Source organism: Vitis vinifera, chromosome 8, assembly GCF_030704535.1.
Source record: "Vitis vinifera cultivar Pinot Noir 40024 chromosome 8, ASM3070453v1".
Lineage (NCBI taxonomy): Eukaryota > Viridiplantae > Streptophyta > Magnoliopsida > Vitales > Vitaceae > Vitis > Vitis vinifera.
Window position 1 is genome coordinate 14,593,541 of NC_081812.1, and position 13,818 is coordinate 14,607,358.

The 13,818-nt window shown below is 35.9% G+C and overlaps 2 protein-coding genes across 2 annotated transcripts; both read left to right on the plus strand.

The window, feature by feature from the left end:
* Positions 1–549: 549 nt before the first annotated feature.
* LOC100255106 (protein IQ-DOMAIN 2) lies at positions 550–6,064 on the plus strand. Its single transcript, XM_002279443.4, has 6 exons — positions 550–797; positions 1,351–1,465; positions 1,560–1,862; positions 3,917–4,138; positions 4,688–4,807; positions 4,995–6,064. The coding sequence occupies exons 2-6, from the start codon at positions 1,391–1,393 to the stop codon at positions 5,712–5,714; spliced, it is 1,440 nt and encodes a 479-aa protein (XP_002279479.1). The 5' UTR covers positions 550–797; positions 1,351–1,390; the 3' UTR covers positions 5,715–6,064.
* Positions 6,065–6,756: 692 nt separating this feature from the next.
* LOC100260197 (mitochondrial import inner membrane translocase subunit TIM14-1) lies at positions 6,757–13,459 on the plus strand. Its single transcript, XM_002279496.5, has 3 exons — positions 6,757–7,128; positions 10,758–10,930; positions 12,968–13,459. Exons 1-3 carry the CDS (start codon positions 7,126–7,128, stop codon positions 13,122–13,124), a joined length of 333 nt encoding a protein of 110 aa, XP_002279532.1. The 5' UTR covers positions 6,757–7,125; the 3' UTR covers positions 13,125–13,459.
* The last annotated feature ends 359 nt before the right edge of the window (positions 13,460–13,818 follow it).

Below are 13,818 nucleotides of genomic sequence, written 5' to 3' on the forward strand. Positions count from 1 at the left end.
CAAAAATATTAAATTAAATAAAAGTAGTTTTAAAAAATATTAAATTAAATAATTTTTTTTCAAAAGTATTAAATTAATTTTTTTTTTCAAAAATATTAAATTAAATTAAAGTATTTAAAAAAATATTAAATTAAATATTTTTTAAAATATTAAATTAAATAAATTTATTTTAAAAAAATATTAAATTACATAAAATCATTTAAAAAAAATATTAAATTAAATAAAAATATTTTTCAAAAATACTAATTTTTTTCTCAAAATCAACAAAGGGTTTTTTTGGAAATACTGAATGATGATATCCTTCAACTCAATTTCCATACTTTCATTGGGTCTTGAACTCAATTTGAAGAGTTACATGGACCTTTTGTTAATTTGGGGCTCATCTACCCCCAAAATATAATTCTCCCAATTTAAAAAGTTTTTTTTTTTAATTTCTTAAATAAAATTTTATTTCTAAAAATAACAGCTAATTTTCGAAATCATTATGGAAGAAGTAGCTCTAACCCCTGATTAGCAGATTTATTTATTTTATATTTTTATATTTTTTTTCGGATGTTAAATAAGTGGGACCCAATTTGCTAAACCCAAGAAGTGGGGTCAATCACACTAGCAAAACCAGCTGTGTTATTCCTCAATTTTCTGATCATTGAAATCTCGTTGGCAAGATCTGGTATTTCTGCTACAAGGAGAGCCTCCAACTTTACAACTTCTAATCTTTTTGTTTGCTTTGGGGAGATAAAGGAAGGAGGAGACCCAATTCCCAAGTTACCAAGTTCTCCTCAGATCTTCCTTTGCAGGTACTTTGTCTTTGTCGGTGGAGATTTTTCGTCCTTCCATTTTTAGCTGTCGAGTGATTTTGCATTGCAATTATGTAGATTTGTCTGCATTTTTGAAATGGGTGTTTGATTTTCTCGAAATTCATGCAATTTCCGCATCTGGGTAGCAAGTATTTCTTTGGAAACTGGCCATTTGTGGGTTGGACTCCTTGAATTGTGGATTTTTTTTTTCTTTCTTTTCCATCGTAGGCTGCTGAGAAATGGAAAAATAGAAGAAACTGAAACTTTATTTCTCCGATTTTTCGTTAGAATCCATTATTCAGAAGTATTTTCGTTCATTATGCTTAGCTATTTGAGTTATCTGGGGCGAGCTTTTGCATTATTTGTGAATTAAAACAAAATAGACCGAAAATTCGAAATTTTCTTTTCCTATCTTCCCCAGTTTTCTCAACAACCAAACAGGATGTCAACGTTACTGACTCTATTAAACCTATAATCAAAATGACACTGATTATTTTCGGCAAGCTGTTTTACATAGTTGACATTTTATGAACTTTGAATTTGTTGGCACCAGGTAGTTGAAACTAAAGCTTTGTGGGGTTGAGTACAAGAAAATGGGGAGGAAAGGGAACTGGCTTTCTTCCGTAAAGAAGGCTCTCAGCCCAGAACCCAAGGAGAAGAAGGACCAGGTTTGGAGGAATTCCAATGTGATTGTTTTTGTTATTTGAAGTTTTTGTAATTTTAAATGGTTTTTAAGTGTATTTTTTTATGACTCTTTTTCAGAGAGCAGATAAATCCAAGAAGAAATGGTTTGGGAAGCACAAATATCCAGATCCTAATCCTTCCTCTTTAGAAACTGTTCCAGGGCCTTCTCTTGCTCCTCCTGAAGAGGTGAAAACAATCGAACCTGATAATGAACATCACAAGCATGTTTACTCTGTTGCAGCCACAACTACCATGGCTTCCCTTGATGTTCCTGAGACTGATGTGGAGGTTGTTGAAATCACCACTCTGACTCAGTCAACGGGAAAAGCAAAAGAGGAAGCAGCAGCAATCAAGATTCAAACAGCATTCCGAGGTTATTTGGTATGCACCCTTTTGAATTTGCTTTTCCTTGGGGGTTTGTTTGTTTGAATAAACATCAATTCTTGACTGAAACCTCATATTTAACAGCATTCCAAGGTTATATGGTATACTTCTTTACTAGATAGATGTTATGAATTATATGATGTCTTGGGCTAATGTAGGAGAAAAAGGTTTTAGCAAATCAGGCATAAATTGTTTCTGCCACTTTTTCTTAATGAAAGCAGAAATGCCTGTATGGTATTATGGTTTCTATTGTTTGAACTTTGAAGCCACTCTGAAATCACTCCTTTTCGTCTAGAGAAAGACTTTAACGGTAGTAAATGGAGCCCAAGAATATGTCACCCTCCTATGATTCAAGTTTGTTAGATTTACTTTTCTAGATTCGTATACTTTCTCATTAAAAAGGTTGAGATAATTAAAAAATCAATTCTTGATTTGTCTAAATATTGCCTATAGTAGGTTGCTAGGTTTTGAAAGTGGACTATTTCATATCTGGGACTTGAAATGCTATAAAATGCGGTCATGCAAAATAATGATAAGATTTGGTACTAAATTTTCTTGTTGGCTAGCATTTATGATATGTCCTAAAAGATTAGGTCCAAAAATCTTGACTAAAAGCTCAAGGGTTTGTTTGGTAGTTGTTTTTTTAGAACAGTTTCCTCTTCTCCAGAACAAAATACAGGAAAATGCGTTTGACAACTAAAAATTGTTTTTTGTTTTCTGTTCTTAAAAAGAGAAAACACAGTATTTTCAAAGAATATCTTTTAGTTTTTCTTTGTTATTTTCACTTGTTTTTGTAGGGTTATCTTAAAAAATAATTATACAAACATGTACAATGATTAAAAATAAAACATTAGACATTAAAGTTATGTTTAAAACATATTTAAAAATATTAAAAATAGGTTAAAAACATTTTAAGTTTTCAAACAGACTTTTGAAAACTGTTCTTAAAAGTTAAAAATTGTTTTTCAAAACAGTTACCAAGCAGGCCCTAAGCTGCTGATAAAATCTTATGTCCAACTTTTTCTTTCCTTTTTTTCTTTGTGGGCCTCCATGATGATCTAATAATTTACCGTCTTCATGCAAAAAGTTTGATTGATTCGAATCCAAATTGGGTGCTCATATCCACTCAAACAGTCAATCTGGATTGAACATATTCAGTGGTTTTTTGAAAACTTAGAAACTGCACCAAAGTTTTGGGGGGAAATAGAAAATTCAGCTGCTATAGTAATTGTATTTGGCATGATATCAGTAACGAAATCCATGAAATTGGGTTTATTAAAAAATGTTAGACTGGATGAATGAAATTAGTATTGACTCTACTGAGCATTTCTGGTGGTTGGGGCAATTGTGGACTCAGAGCAAAAGAGAGTTTCCCATAGATTTTCACTATTTAACTTGTGCCCGATTAATTCATATTTCAGAGTATCATTATAGATATTTCCTGGTCCTACTTGTTTTAGGAAATCATCTATGAAAATTTCGGAGGTACTGGAAAATTAATGGATGTTTGTTGGATTTGATGAATCTTTTTGGCCTTATGAGAGGTTTCACACATAGATTGATGCTTTATTCTACTTATCAATTCGGCCATGCCATATGTTAGAATCTTAGGTGTAGATCTAGTCAGAAATGCCAACCAAGCAAACCAATTTCCAGACATGAAACTCTGTGTGGAAATTATTAACTTCTACTCTAATTTTCAGTTGGGGGTATTGCAATCTGTAATGAAAATGCACGTCCTACAGCCAACCAAGTTGTAAAGTTAAATAATTTTGAGGATACTTTCAATGAGGAGAATCAATTGTTGGCATCCAGACATACCCTTTTATAGTGAGAGTTGTTTGTATGTGTAGAAATAAAGCAAAGGTTGAAGGGGTTAGCTAGTTGAAGGTTGGATAATGTTGATTTTTTTTGGTGCTATTGTCATATTCAAAATATTTCTTGATGCATCACGGTGCCTATTTTTTTTCATGCTTAAAAGAAAAAATTAGATACTAATCTATGAGCATGAGTGGAATTATAATTGTGTTATTGATCTTCATTTTCCTCAGGCAAGGAGGGCATTACGGGCTTTAAGAGGGCTGGTCAGGTTGCAATCACTGATACAAGGGACCGCTGTTAAACGCCAAGCTGCAAACACTCTACGGTGCATGCAAACTCTTGCTCGTGTGCAGTCTCAGATCTGTTATAGGAGGATCAGGATGTCTGAGGAGAATCAGGCTCTCCAGAGACAACTCCTACAGAAACAGGCAAAAGAGTTTGAGCAGTTGAAGGTCTCTTCTAGTTCTCTTTTCTAACTCTTACAATTGCCCTATTATCTTGGAGGTTTTTTTCATCATCTGGATTGTTTGTCAGTCAACTTCTGAGATGCATTTGTGTTTTATAAATGACTTAATGGTTCAATTTATCAAGTTGTATGAGCTTTTTTCCACATACATAATGTCTTAAGGGCTGTTTGGGGAACTGAGATGCAGTCAGTTAGGTTGACATTGGACTCATCTGATTTTTATTTTTATTTTGGGAAAACTAGACTGCAAGAGGGAGTTCAAAATTTTAGAATGGAAAGATGCATGCAGGATTTCATTCCAATGTGAACTCAGTTCCCCTCAATAGGACAATTAGAGAAGCCTTCATTCTGAAGTTTAGTTTCCCAAATAGCTTCTCCATATTTGGATTGCTGTCAAGATAGATAAATTCATCTAGGGAAACATGATTAAGCTAATTGCTTCTGTGAGAGATTCTTGAACAAAGCCAGTTATCCTAGGTGGTTTTTCAGCTTTCTGCCTTTCTTCAGAAAATTATTGTTTTTGAAATTGTAACAGATGGGGGAGGAATGGGATGACAGCCTACAATCAAAAGAACAAATTGAAGCAGGCCTATTAAACAAGCAAGGGGCAGCAATGAGAAGAGAAAGGGCACTGGCTTATGCATTTTCTCATCAGGTATCCTATTCATCAATACTGTTTCCTGCCCATTATCCATTTTTAGGATCAAGAACTCACTGGTTGGATCTTCCAGTTATCTTGGTATGAAATGGAAAGAAAATCAAATACCAGTGGTGCACTCATGTAGACACATGTTTTATTATTGCAAATTCTTGATTAATCCCTGATGGAATTGGTCCTACAGCAAGCGTGGAAGAATTCTTCAAAGTCCACAAACCTATTGTTCATGGATCCAAGCAACCCCCATTGGGGTTGGAGCTGGTTGGAACGATGGATGGCGGCCCGGCCATGGGAGAGCCGCAGCACAACAGATAAAGAACTCAATAACGACCAATTATCCATAAAAAGTGGAAGCCGCAGCATCACTGGAGGAGAAATCACCAAAGCTTATGCTCGCCACCTGCTGGATTCCAGTAAGCCTTCACCAACTGCAAGCCAAAAACCATACCATCCTCCTGCCCGCCAGTCCCCTTCTACCCCCCCTTCCAAGGCAGTTTCTTCCTCATCGGCAGCTGGAAAATTTAAGCCTGCAGCAAGCCCAAGGGGGAATCTGTGGGGTCAGGATGATGACACAAAGAGCATGGTCAGCATTCAGTCGGAGCGGTTTCGGAGGCATAGCATTGCAGGGTCATCAGTGGGAGATGATGAGAGTCTGGCAAGCTCCCCAGCGGTTCCAAGTTACATGGCACCCACCAAGTCAGCTAAGGCCAAGTCACGATTGCAAAGCCCATTGGGGTTGGAGAATAATGGGACACCGGAAAAGGGCTCATCAGGAATCGCAAAGAAACGGCTTTCTTTTCCAGCTTCACCGGCCAGGCCAAGGCGACATTCAGGTCCACCAAGGGTGGAGAGCAGTTCCCTTACAGAGGGCATTGTGAGCAATGGAGGGGGGACAGTTAGTTAATCTCTGATGGAAGGGAGTTACAGAGAAAGCAGCTACATGGGCATAAAGCAAGGAACGAATAAAAGAGAAAATCTATTTAATTTGTGGATGGGTCTTCAACTTACATGTCAAAAGCTTTTATTTACTGCTTGGGTAAACATCCTGTCTCCTTTTGCTATTTATTCGGGTCTTAAAAGATTGTGATAGTTGGTGAATCATTTTAGAAAACCCAGTTCTTCCTCGGTCATTATTCTCTGCAGAAGCAACACTTGGTCCTTCTGTCTCATTTCTTTATTCCTTTGTATGCAAGAAACACACTTTGTTGTAATATTGTAATGGATATTCAATTTCTTATTTATGGTTTGTTTACAGTTTGCCACTCTCCTCAATCTTTATGGCTCATTCACCGGATCCAAAATGAGATTTAATCTGTGTCTCGAGGTATATTGAATTTGAATATACTTTTTTCCTTCCTGCAGTCGAGATTTCTTGTGCCTATAAATTCAAGCAAAACTTTCATCTGCCCACAAATTCTCAACCACCATCATTTTGAGCATGGCAGAATCCGCTCGACCATATGCCTTTCTTCCAGGAGTGGAGATGCCCTTGGGAACTAGATGGTTACGTGTTCATTCACCTGACTCTATGTTTCCATAAATATAAATAAACAGATAAGATTAAGGTATGAAAAATATAAATAAATAGGACTTGAATACAAAAAAGAATGAAAAAAACATATCATGATATCTTATATTCGTGTTCAAGGATAAAGTAACTTTTTGGGTACTTATCATACCACCCATGAATATAATTCGAAGAAAATGTCAAATTATCACATCCATGGAAATTTCAATGATTATAATTTAAATAATTTAAAATATTTGAACCTAATTATCAAGATTTGCACATTCACAAGCTATATTGTTTCTTTAGGTACTAATATTCTATTTATTTTTATAAAAATAGGTTGTATTTAATTAATTAGAAATTTAGAATGGAATTAACATTAAAAAATATATTAAATTATAAATTATAGTTGGTCATTCATCATATAGTCTAGTTGGTTAAAACGAAGACTAGAAAGTGTGATCTTAATAAGTGACATATGATCATGAGTTTGAATCCTAACTCTGAATTTATTCGATGCTTGTTATGGGGTCTCAGCACGGTTCTCCTGGACAGTCCTAACTCCTATATTTTTCGGTTATAAATAATAATAATAATAATAATAATAATAAATAAATAAATAATAGCTGGTCATGCACTCTAATAAGTGATTCCTATTACCTTTGTATTATTTACTCCACTTTTAGTTGAACGCAACGAAACCCTACGGCGCGTGTTGAGAATCGTAGTCGTGAAAATCAAACCAAAATCATATAAAGCCCGCGAATCTGCATCGGTATATCTTGGGCCTCAAGCTATAGTCGGAATGGTGAGTGTTTCATTATCTCCGATTGATTTTAGGGTTTTGGTTTCTGCGCTGTTTGGTTGCCGAGGAATAGCTGGGAAAGGGGAAGAAAACAAGATGAGGGCCCTTATGTTTTCGTATTGTTGTTTTGTTTTTTCTTAGCTCGACGGACTCAATTCATCGGGCCTTTCTTTCTTTGTATCTTTCCTCTTTTTTTTTTTTTGCCTGTTAATAAGGTTCAAGATTTGCATTTTTTTCCCTTACATTTTCTTAGCAACCAAACGGAGTCTATAAGTTATTTATTCGGCATTCCTTTTCTCTGTCTTGTTGCTTTCTAGGGTTGTTTGGTTGTTAAGAGAACATATGAAAAGGAAGGAAAATAGAACTGAATCTTATTGTTTTATGTTTTCAAATTCAGACAATGAAAATATTGCATTAATGAAGCTTAAGAGTTGGATTGCGCTTAATCCAGTAGGGACTTTTGCTAGGCCGCTTCCAAATGATAAATAATTTTATTGTATTTATTTTGCTTTCTTTCTTTTGAGCCCAAAGTCTTTATGTCAACATTTCTCTCGAGAAACTTGAATGCTTTTACCCGTAACATGGTAGAATGATTGCTATGGTGTGCTGGGGCTGCATATTTATGGAAGAGCTTAAAATTTTCTGGGAATTTTTGAAGCAGTTGAGCTTAAATCTTGTTTCCTTTACCGAGGATGTCATTAATCAGGTTGATTAAGTGTGGCAGACATGCAATTAGGATAAGCAATATCACTTGAGTTGGAGGTAGTAGCATAGTCATTGATTAAGTTTATTAAGTGTTGCAGTCTCTTGCAAATATGGATAAGGAATTGTATTGAGTCCGAATTAGAAAAGGAAAGGAAAATCCTGGTACCATTGTTTCTTGATTTATCAGAAATATCACTTTCATTGGTGTTACTTGGTGCACAGGTCAAAATAAAGGAATGGGTACATGGGATTCAATTGGCAAGTTAGGTTCGTGGTTAATTGTGTTTAGGTTCATATTGATCTTTCAGTTAGAAGGATAGACGCGAATGTTGTTGCTACATGAATTCATGTTCTCTTAAATGTATTGTTGCTATTGAGCCCACATATCTTAGCACCCAGAGACTTTATATCCCTAATATGGCTTGAAGAAGTTGGATTTGGAATTTTAAAGTATCAAGAATGATGATGAGGTATACTTTGATGATTTCATCATATTAAAAGGAAAAGTTGTTAAGTCTCTTTCAATAGCTCTTAAATCAATTATTATAACTCCATCTTGGATTTGCAGCATATAATCCTTAAATCTTAATTTTAGAAGCAGAATGAGCCATTATCTGCCACTTCTTTGGCCTGAGAAATTAGTGGTTTTTCTGATTTTAGAGGAGACTGCTCTGGAGCAGGATGAGCTTTCCATATTGTTTTATTCGGGGTATGTTAGGACATTATTCACTGAGAGGAGTTTTGGGTTTGGTAAAGGGATTTTTTTTTCCAAGTCAGGATGTAGGAGATTAAGGCTCAAGTCCCAGAAAGGATTAAAAAAAGTTTACCTATGACAAAAAAAGATAATGTTGAAAACTTGATCTGTTTTTTATATTTCATCAATGCTTTCATTATCCTCAACAATATCTCTGCTTATCTGATAAGGTGCCGGAGTCAAACCATCTCTCTTGGTACCTTATCACCATCTAACACCATCATTATGTTGTATCTCCTTTTTGTCAAATGGCTTTTTTAAACTGAGCCTTGGCTTGATCAGCAATGCAAAACCCAAGCCATCTAAAGTTGACTTATATGTTGCAGCTTTTCATACGAGCTATTTTGTTCTACCCATACTTATTTGATCAGCCCTTCCTATAGAATCATTTCATTAACTTTCAATCTTCTTGTGTGAATAACTCTCATCCAGGCATTGGGGTATATGTAAAGAAAATTTGTGATCCTATCTTGTCCATAAGGTGGATAGAGGACAATGTTTGTTTCAGACTAATTTGTTCCTACTTCCCCTTTTATGTAAACTCTTCTCACACTTTCCTCATTAGACATTCATACTCCATCTATGGCAAATGGATTGTTAATTTATGATAGAATTTATTTTCTAAATATCCACTTTATTCCATCAAATTCTTCTCATTTAGTACTTTTCTACATGTGGTTGGGTCCACAATTGCTATTGGTCAATTATGTATCGTCTTAAAGCTCTCTTATCCTCTTATTCTTTCATCAAAAACTGTGATACAACAACTACAATCAATTTCTTATTATCAAGCTACAAACTTGATCTAAAAACTTAAAAGTGGTTAGGATTTGGACCCACAATGCACACTAAGTCAATGTTCTCCTTTACATGCAATCCCATAGCCACACATGGAGAGATAAACCAATAGGTGTAGTTGATAAATAGATGAGGACAATATTAGTTGAAAGGGTTCACTCTTATACCATGTTTATCTACCACCAGAAAGTTTAAGTTGTTAGGATATGAGTCTCATAATGTATAGTAGGCTAATACCTACCTCTAGTGTTGGTACATGCAGCCTCATACCCACAAATGGAGAGACAAGTCAACAGTATTAGTAGATAAATGATGGGGACAGTAAAACTCAAACTTGAGACCTCTAGTTAATATCATGTTAAGTTATTAAATTTTGAAAAGCCTTGAGTTAGAATATCAGCTCACAATGTATTGAGGCTTAGGTTAATCCCCTCACGTACTGGTATGTCCAACCCCATACCCATCTGTTGAGAGGCAAATTGACAACAGTAGATGGATAGATGGACCCAAACTCAAAACTTCTAGTTTTATCATGCTAAGCTACTGACTTTCCTAAAAGTTTAAACTGTTAAGATATATGCTGGTAATGTATATCAGGTTAACACGAATATTCTACTCACTTGCCTTGGAACTAAGCCACCCTTAATTTGAGATTGGCATCAGAAAAACAAAGTATAGAGTGCAGTTCAGTGATAATTAGACAAGGGACATGCAATATACAACTCTTTCTGCCCACCCCCTTCCTTTTCCATGTCCCACTTCACCGTACTGTGCTATCTTTGCTGTGGACCTCAAGTACTGGCCACACTTGAGGTCCAACCTGCTCCAGTAACCTCCTTGGAACATTAATCCATTTTGAGATTATCTGAAGTTCCCTTGGCTAAGAAGGATCCAAAAAATATAGTCGGTCTGGGCAGCACCAATTTGTTTTATCCTTCAACAATCCAAACCTGCACTGCGATGATCATGTGGATGCCTAGGATGACAAACATCCTTATGCCCTGTTCTCAACCCATGTTTCCTCCTCTTTGCATCCCTGTTGCACTTTTCGAAATTCAAGTCTCAAGGTTCTGTTCCTCCACTTTCTTCAATCCCCTTGTGAGTGCAGCCACACATAATTCTTGGAAGTATAAGATCAAAGGCATCTACAAATCCACAAACTAGACTACTTGGTTAGCAAAAAAGGTGACAATGATGTTGAAACAGTGATTTGGTATAAGTTTGTCATTCTTGTATAGGGAACATGTTGTTCATCGATTTATAATTTAAAATTGGTACTACACTTCTTTGCTTGATGACTGCAACTTGCACATTTTTGGTGCATCAGTAACCCATACCCCAAAGTAATGAAGTCCAAATCTGAAATTTGGTCCAGGGTACACCATTGGTAGCAGGACTTGCAGTTGCTGCTGCTGCTCTTGCTGGTAGATATGGAATTCAGGCTTGGCAAGCATTCAAGGCAAGACCACCTACATTACGCAAGTTTTATGAAGGTGGTTTCCAGCCCACAATGACAAGGAGGGAAGCAGCTCTTATTCTTGGAATCAGGTACCTTGATATTTTCTACTGACATATGAGTTTGATTACTTTTTTATTTTTTATTTTTTATGAGACCCAAAACTTGGGGTACCGACCATACCTGCAACAACCACTATTTTCTATGATAAAACTGATAATACAAGTTTTGTTCTTTTCCTGTGTTAGGTGGCCACGACATCTTGCATTTTTAAGTGGTAATGAATAAGAGAATTATGTTGGCATTGGTAGAATTATGAAACACTTGTGACAAAGTTCTACCTTTTGGACGTTGCATGCTTGTTATTTATATTTATTTGTCTGTCAGCAGCCTAATACAAAACTTGATGTTATATTTTTTTATTTTTTTGGTCAGAAAACTTGATGTTAAATTTATTGGAAAATAGAGTAAAAATAAGAGGCTTGGTGTTAGAAAATGTTAAGATTACTACAGCAAGGGGATGAGGATAGGTCTTCCTATAAAGAAAGGATAATGCTAGGCCTATTAATATGTTGCTACAAAAAGGACTGAACAGTGCAAGTTGCATATTGGGTTGGAGGGTCAATTGATTATAGCCATCTACAGCCATGGCCTATTAAATTCTCTGAAACATCTCAACCATGAGTTATGCCAAGCATCTTATGTTCCTAAAAGTCAAGTTGGTTTGGGTTTTGCTTGGTTTGTTAATGATTTGAAAAAATCAAATTAATTTTTGGGATGAGCTCTTTCTTTGGGGGGGAGTAGTATATGAAATTTCTGAATGATGAGTGGGATGCACAGGGTGTGGTTCTTTCAAAAAAATCTTTCAGGGTGAGAGTTCTGTTTAGCTATAGGTTCTGGTTTTATGTTTTTGATCTAGGAATCTATAAAACAAGACGTTTCAAAACTATGAATATATCAATATCTTCTTTTAAAAGACTGGAAAAGACTCCAAGGTATTCCCCCTGTATTTCTCTCATATGCATCTACATCTAACAATGCGGTTTTCTTACACTTAACAGAGACACCTGTAAAAATGAAGAGGTTGTAAAGACGAACCTCCTTTAGTAGAGCCATTTCGTTAACTGGTTGCATTTAGTTACTTAGATTCAGCCAAAATGTAATTTTGTTGGTCAGGTAGGTTCCTGAACTTGATCAATCTGAAAACCAACTTGATTTGTATTGTCAAGAGCAGGATGCACCATGATTTGATCTCTAGCAAATGCCCATCATCATGAGGATGTAACTAAGTCACTGGAAGTTTCTTTACTTTTGATTATTAACGCTAAATATTCTTAATAAATTGCTCTAAAAAATTTCTATTTTCAGTTTGGGTGGGTTTGACTTAAACTCAACCCATTACTGGTTTTTGATTGTTCTGCATGTATTTACTGGGGATATGTGTAGAAGGTCAAAGATGATAATTTCCATTCTCTATGTTTGACTTGTAAAACTCTACAATATGAGATACATGTCTGCTTCTACAGAGTAGTATTGTCGTGATTAAGAAGCTGCCATTTTGTTGGAGAGGAATATGGCCAGGCAATATCTACTAGAAAAACTAATGAAGCTAGAAATATATTTTTTGATCCCACATTGACTCCATTGAACCTTCCTGCTGGTTGGAATGAAGGCCAGGAATGGAAGGGCCTAACTTGATTTGCTTCTAAACATGAAGCACATCTCCTGGATGAGTGAGTGAGATCTCTGGAGTTAGTACCACAGATTTGAATTCAAGTCAGCAGAGCTTGAAAATGTTTTTCATCTTCTTGCTTATCAATGAAATGATGTTCTAAGGATGCAGAATGTATTCTTTACTTGAGTTGCTACATATTGCTTAGTCACTGCCACTGGTGTTTCACATTTTTTTCTTTCCTTGTCTTTTTTAACCATGACTGATGAAATAGTGCAAATTCTCTGTTTTTTTTCCTTCTACCTGTTTTACTCCTTGTATACCTCTTTAATGACATTCTCCTACCCCTCCTGCCTGCCAAACCACACTCCACTTCCCAAGTTTGATATATTTTTTCCTTAATTCACCCTGTATTTCACCTATTATTTATTAATTTATTTTTTAAACTTTTGAACAGGGAAAGCACTCCAGCAGATAAGGTCAAGGAAGCACATAGGAAGGTGATGGTTGCAAATCACCCTGATGCAGGTGGCAGCCATTACCTTGCCTCAAAAATTAATGAAGCAAAGGATATGATGCTTGGAAAGACCAGAGGAAGTGAGTCAGCCTTTTGATGACCCTAATTTGTCCCGTCTCTGCATTGTCCTTCCACCAAATTTCTAAGGAAGATTAGTTTTAAGAGTGAGAAACTCCTGTAGTTGAACGTCTTCACCCTTTTCAGATGACCATGGTGTCCTAGTATTCATACCAAATCTTTTTGAGTAATAAAACAGAAAGTGAGGGGTTTTTGTTCAGTCAATTCTTTCAGACCCAATAGTTGTACATTATTTGGAAAGGTCAGTGCCCTTTATTGAGTGTGAGAAACACCTGCGGGCTGACTTTTCACGAGTGTAACACAATCAAATATTGATTGCCATTATGAAGCTTAGCATGGTGCAGTTTGCTTGTATGTGAAACAATTTCCTCCTGCTTTAGCTTAAATACGAGAAGCCAACGTGCATGTGTTTGGGGATTTCATGCTCCGAGAATATGAGTGTTTTATGCTAGTTTAATTGAGGGATTGAATGGTCTGTCATGTGATATCTTGGAGGCTGCCTCCTCCAGACCATGTGAAGATTGTTCTCTCTCCTCTTGTACTTTCTGCAAGGTGAGGAAATTATGCATCTAGCCTCAGAAATATCCTCAATGAGGACGATTCTTCAATCATTACCAACTGGCCAAACAATGGATTTGCAGATCCTTTGAATGAGTTTGGAACACGATATCTACTAAGGAGTTTCACCTAGGCTTCTCAATGATAAGTTGGTA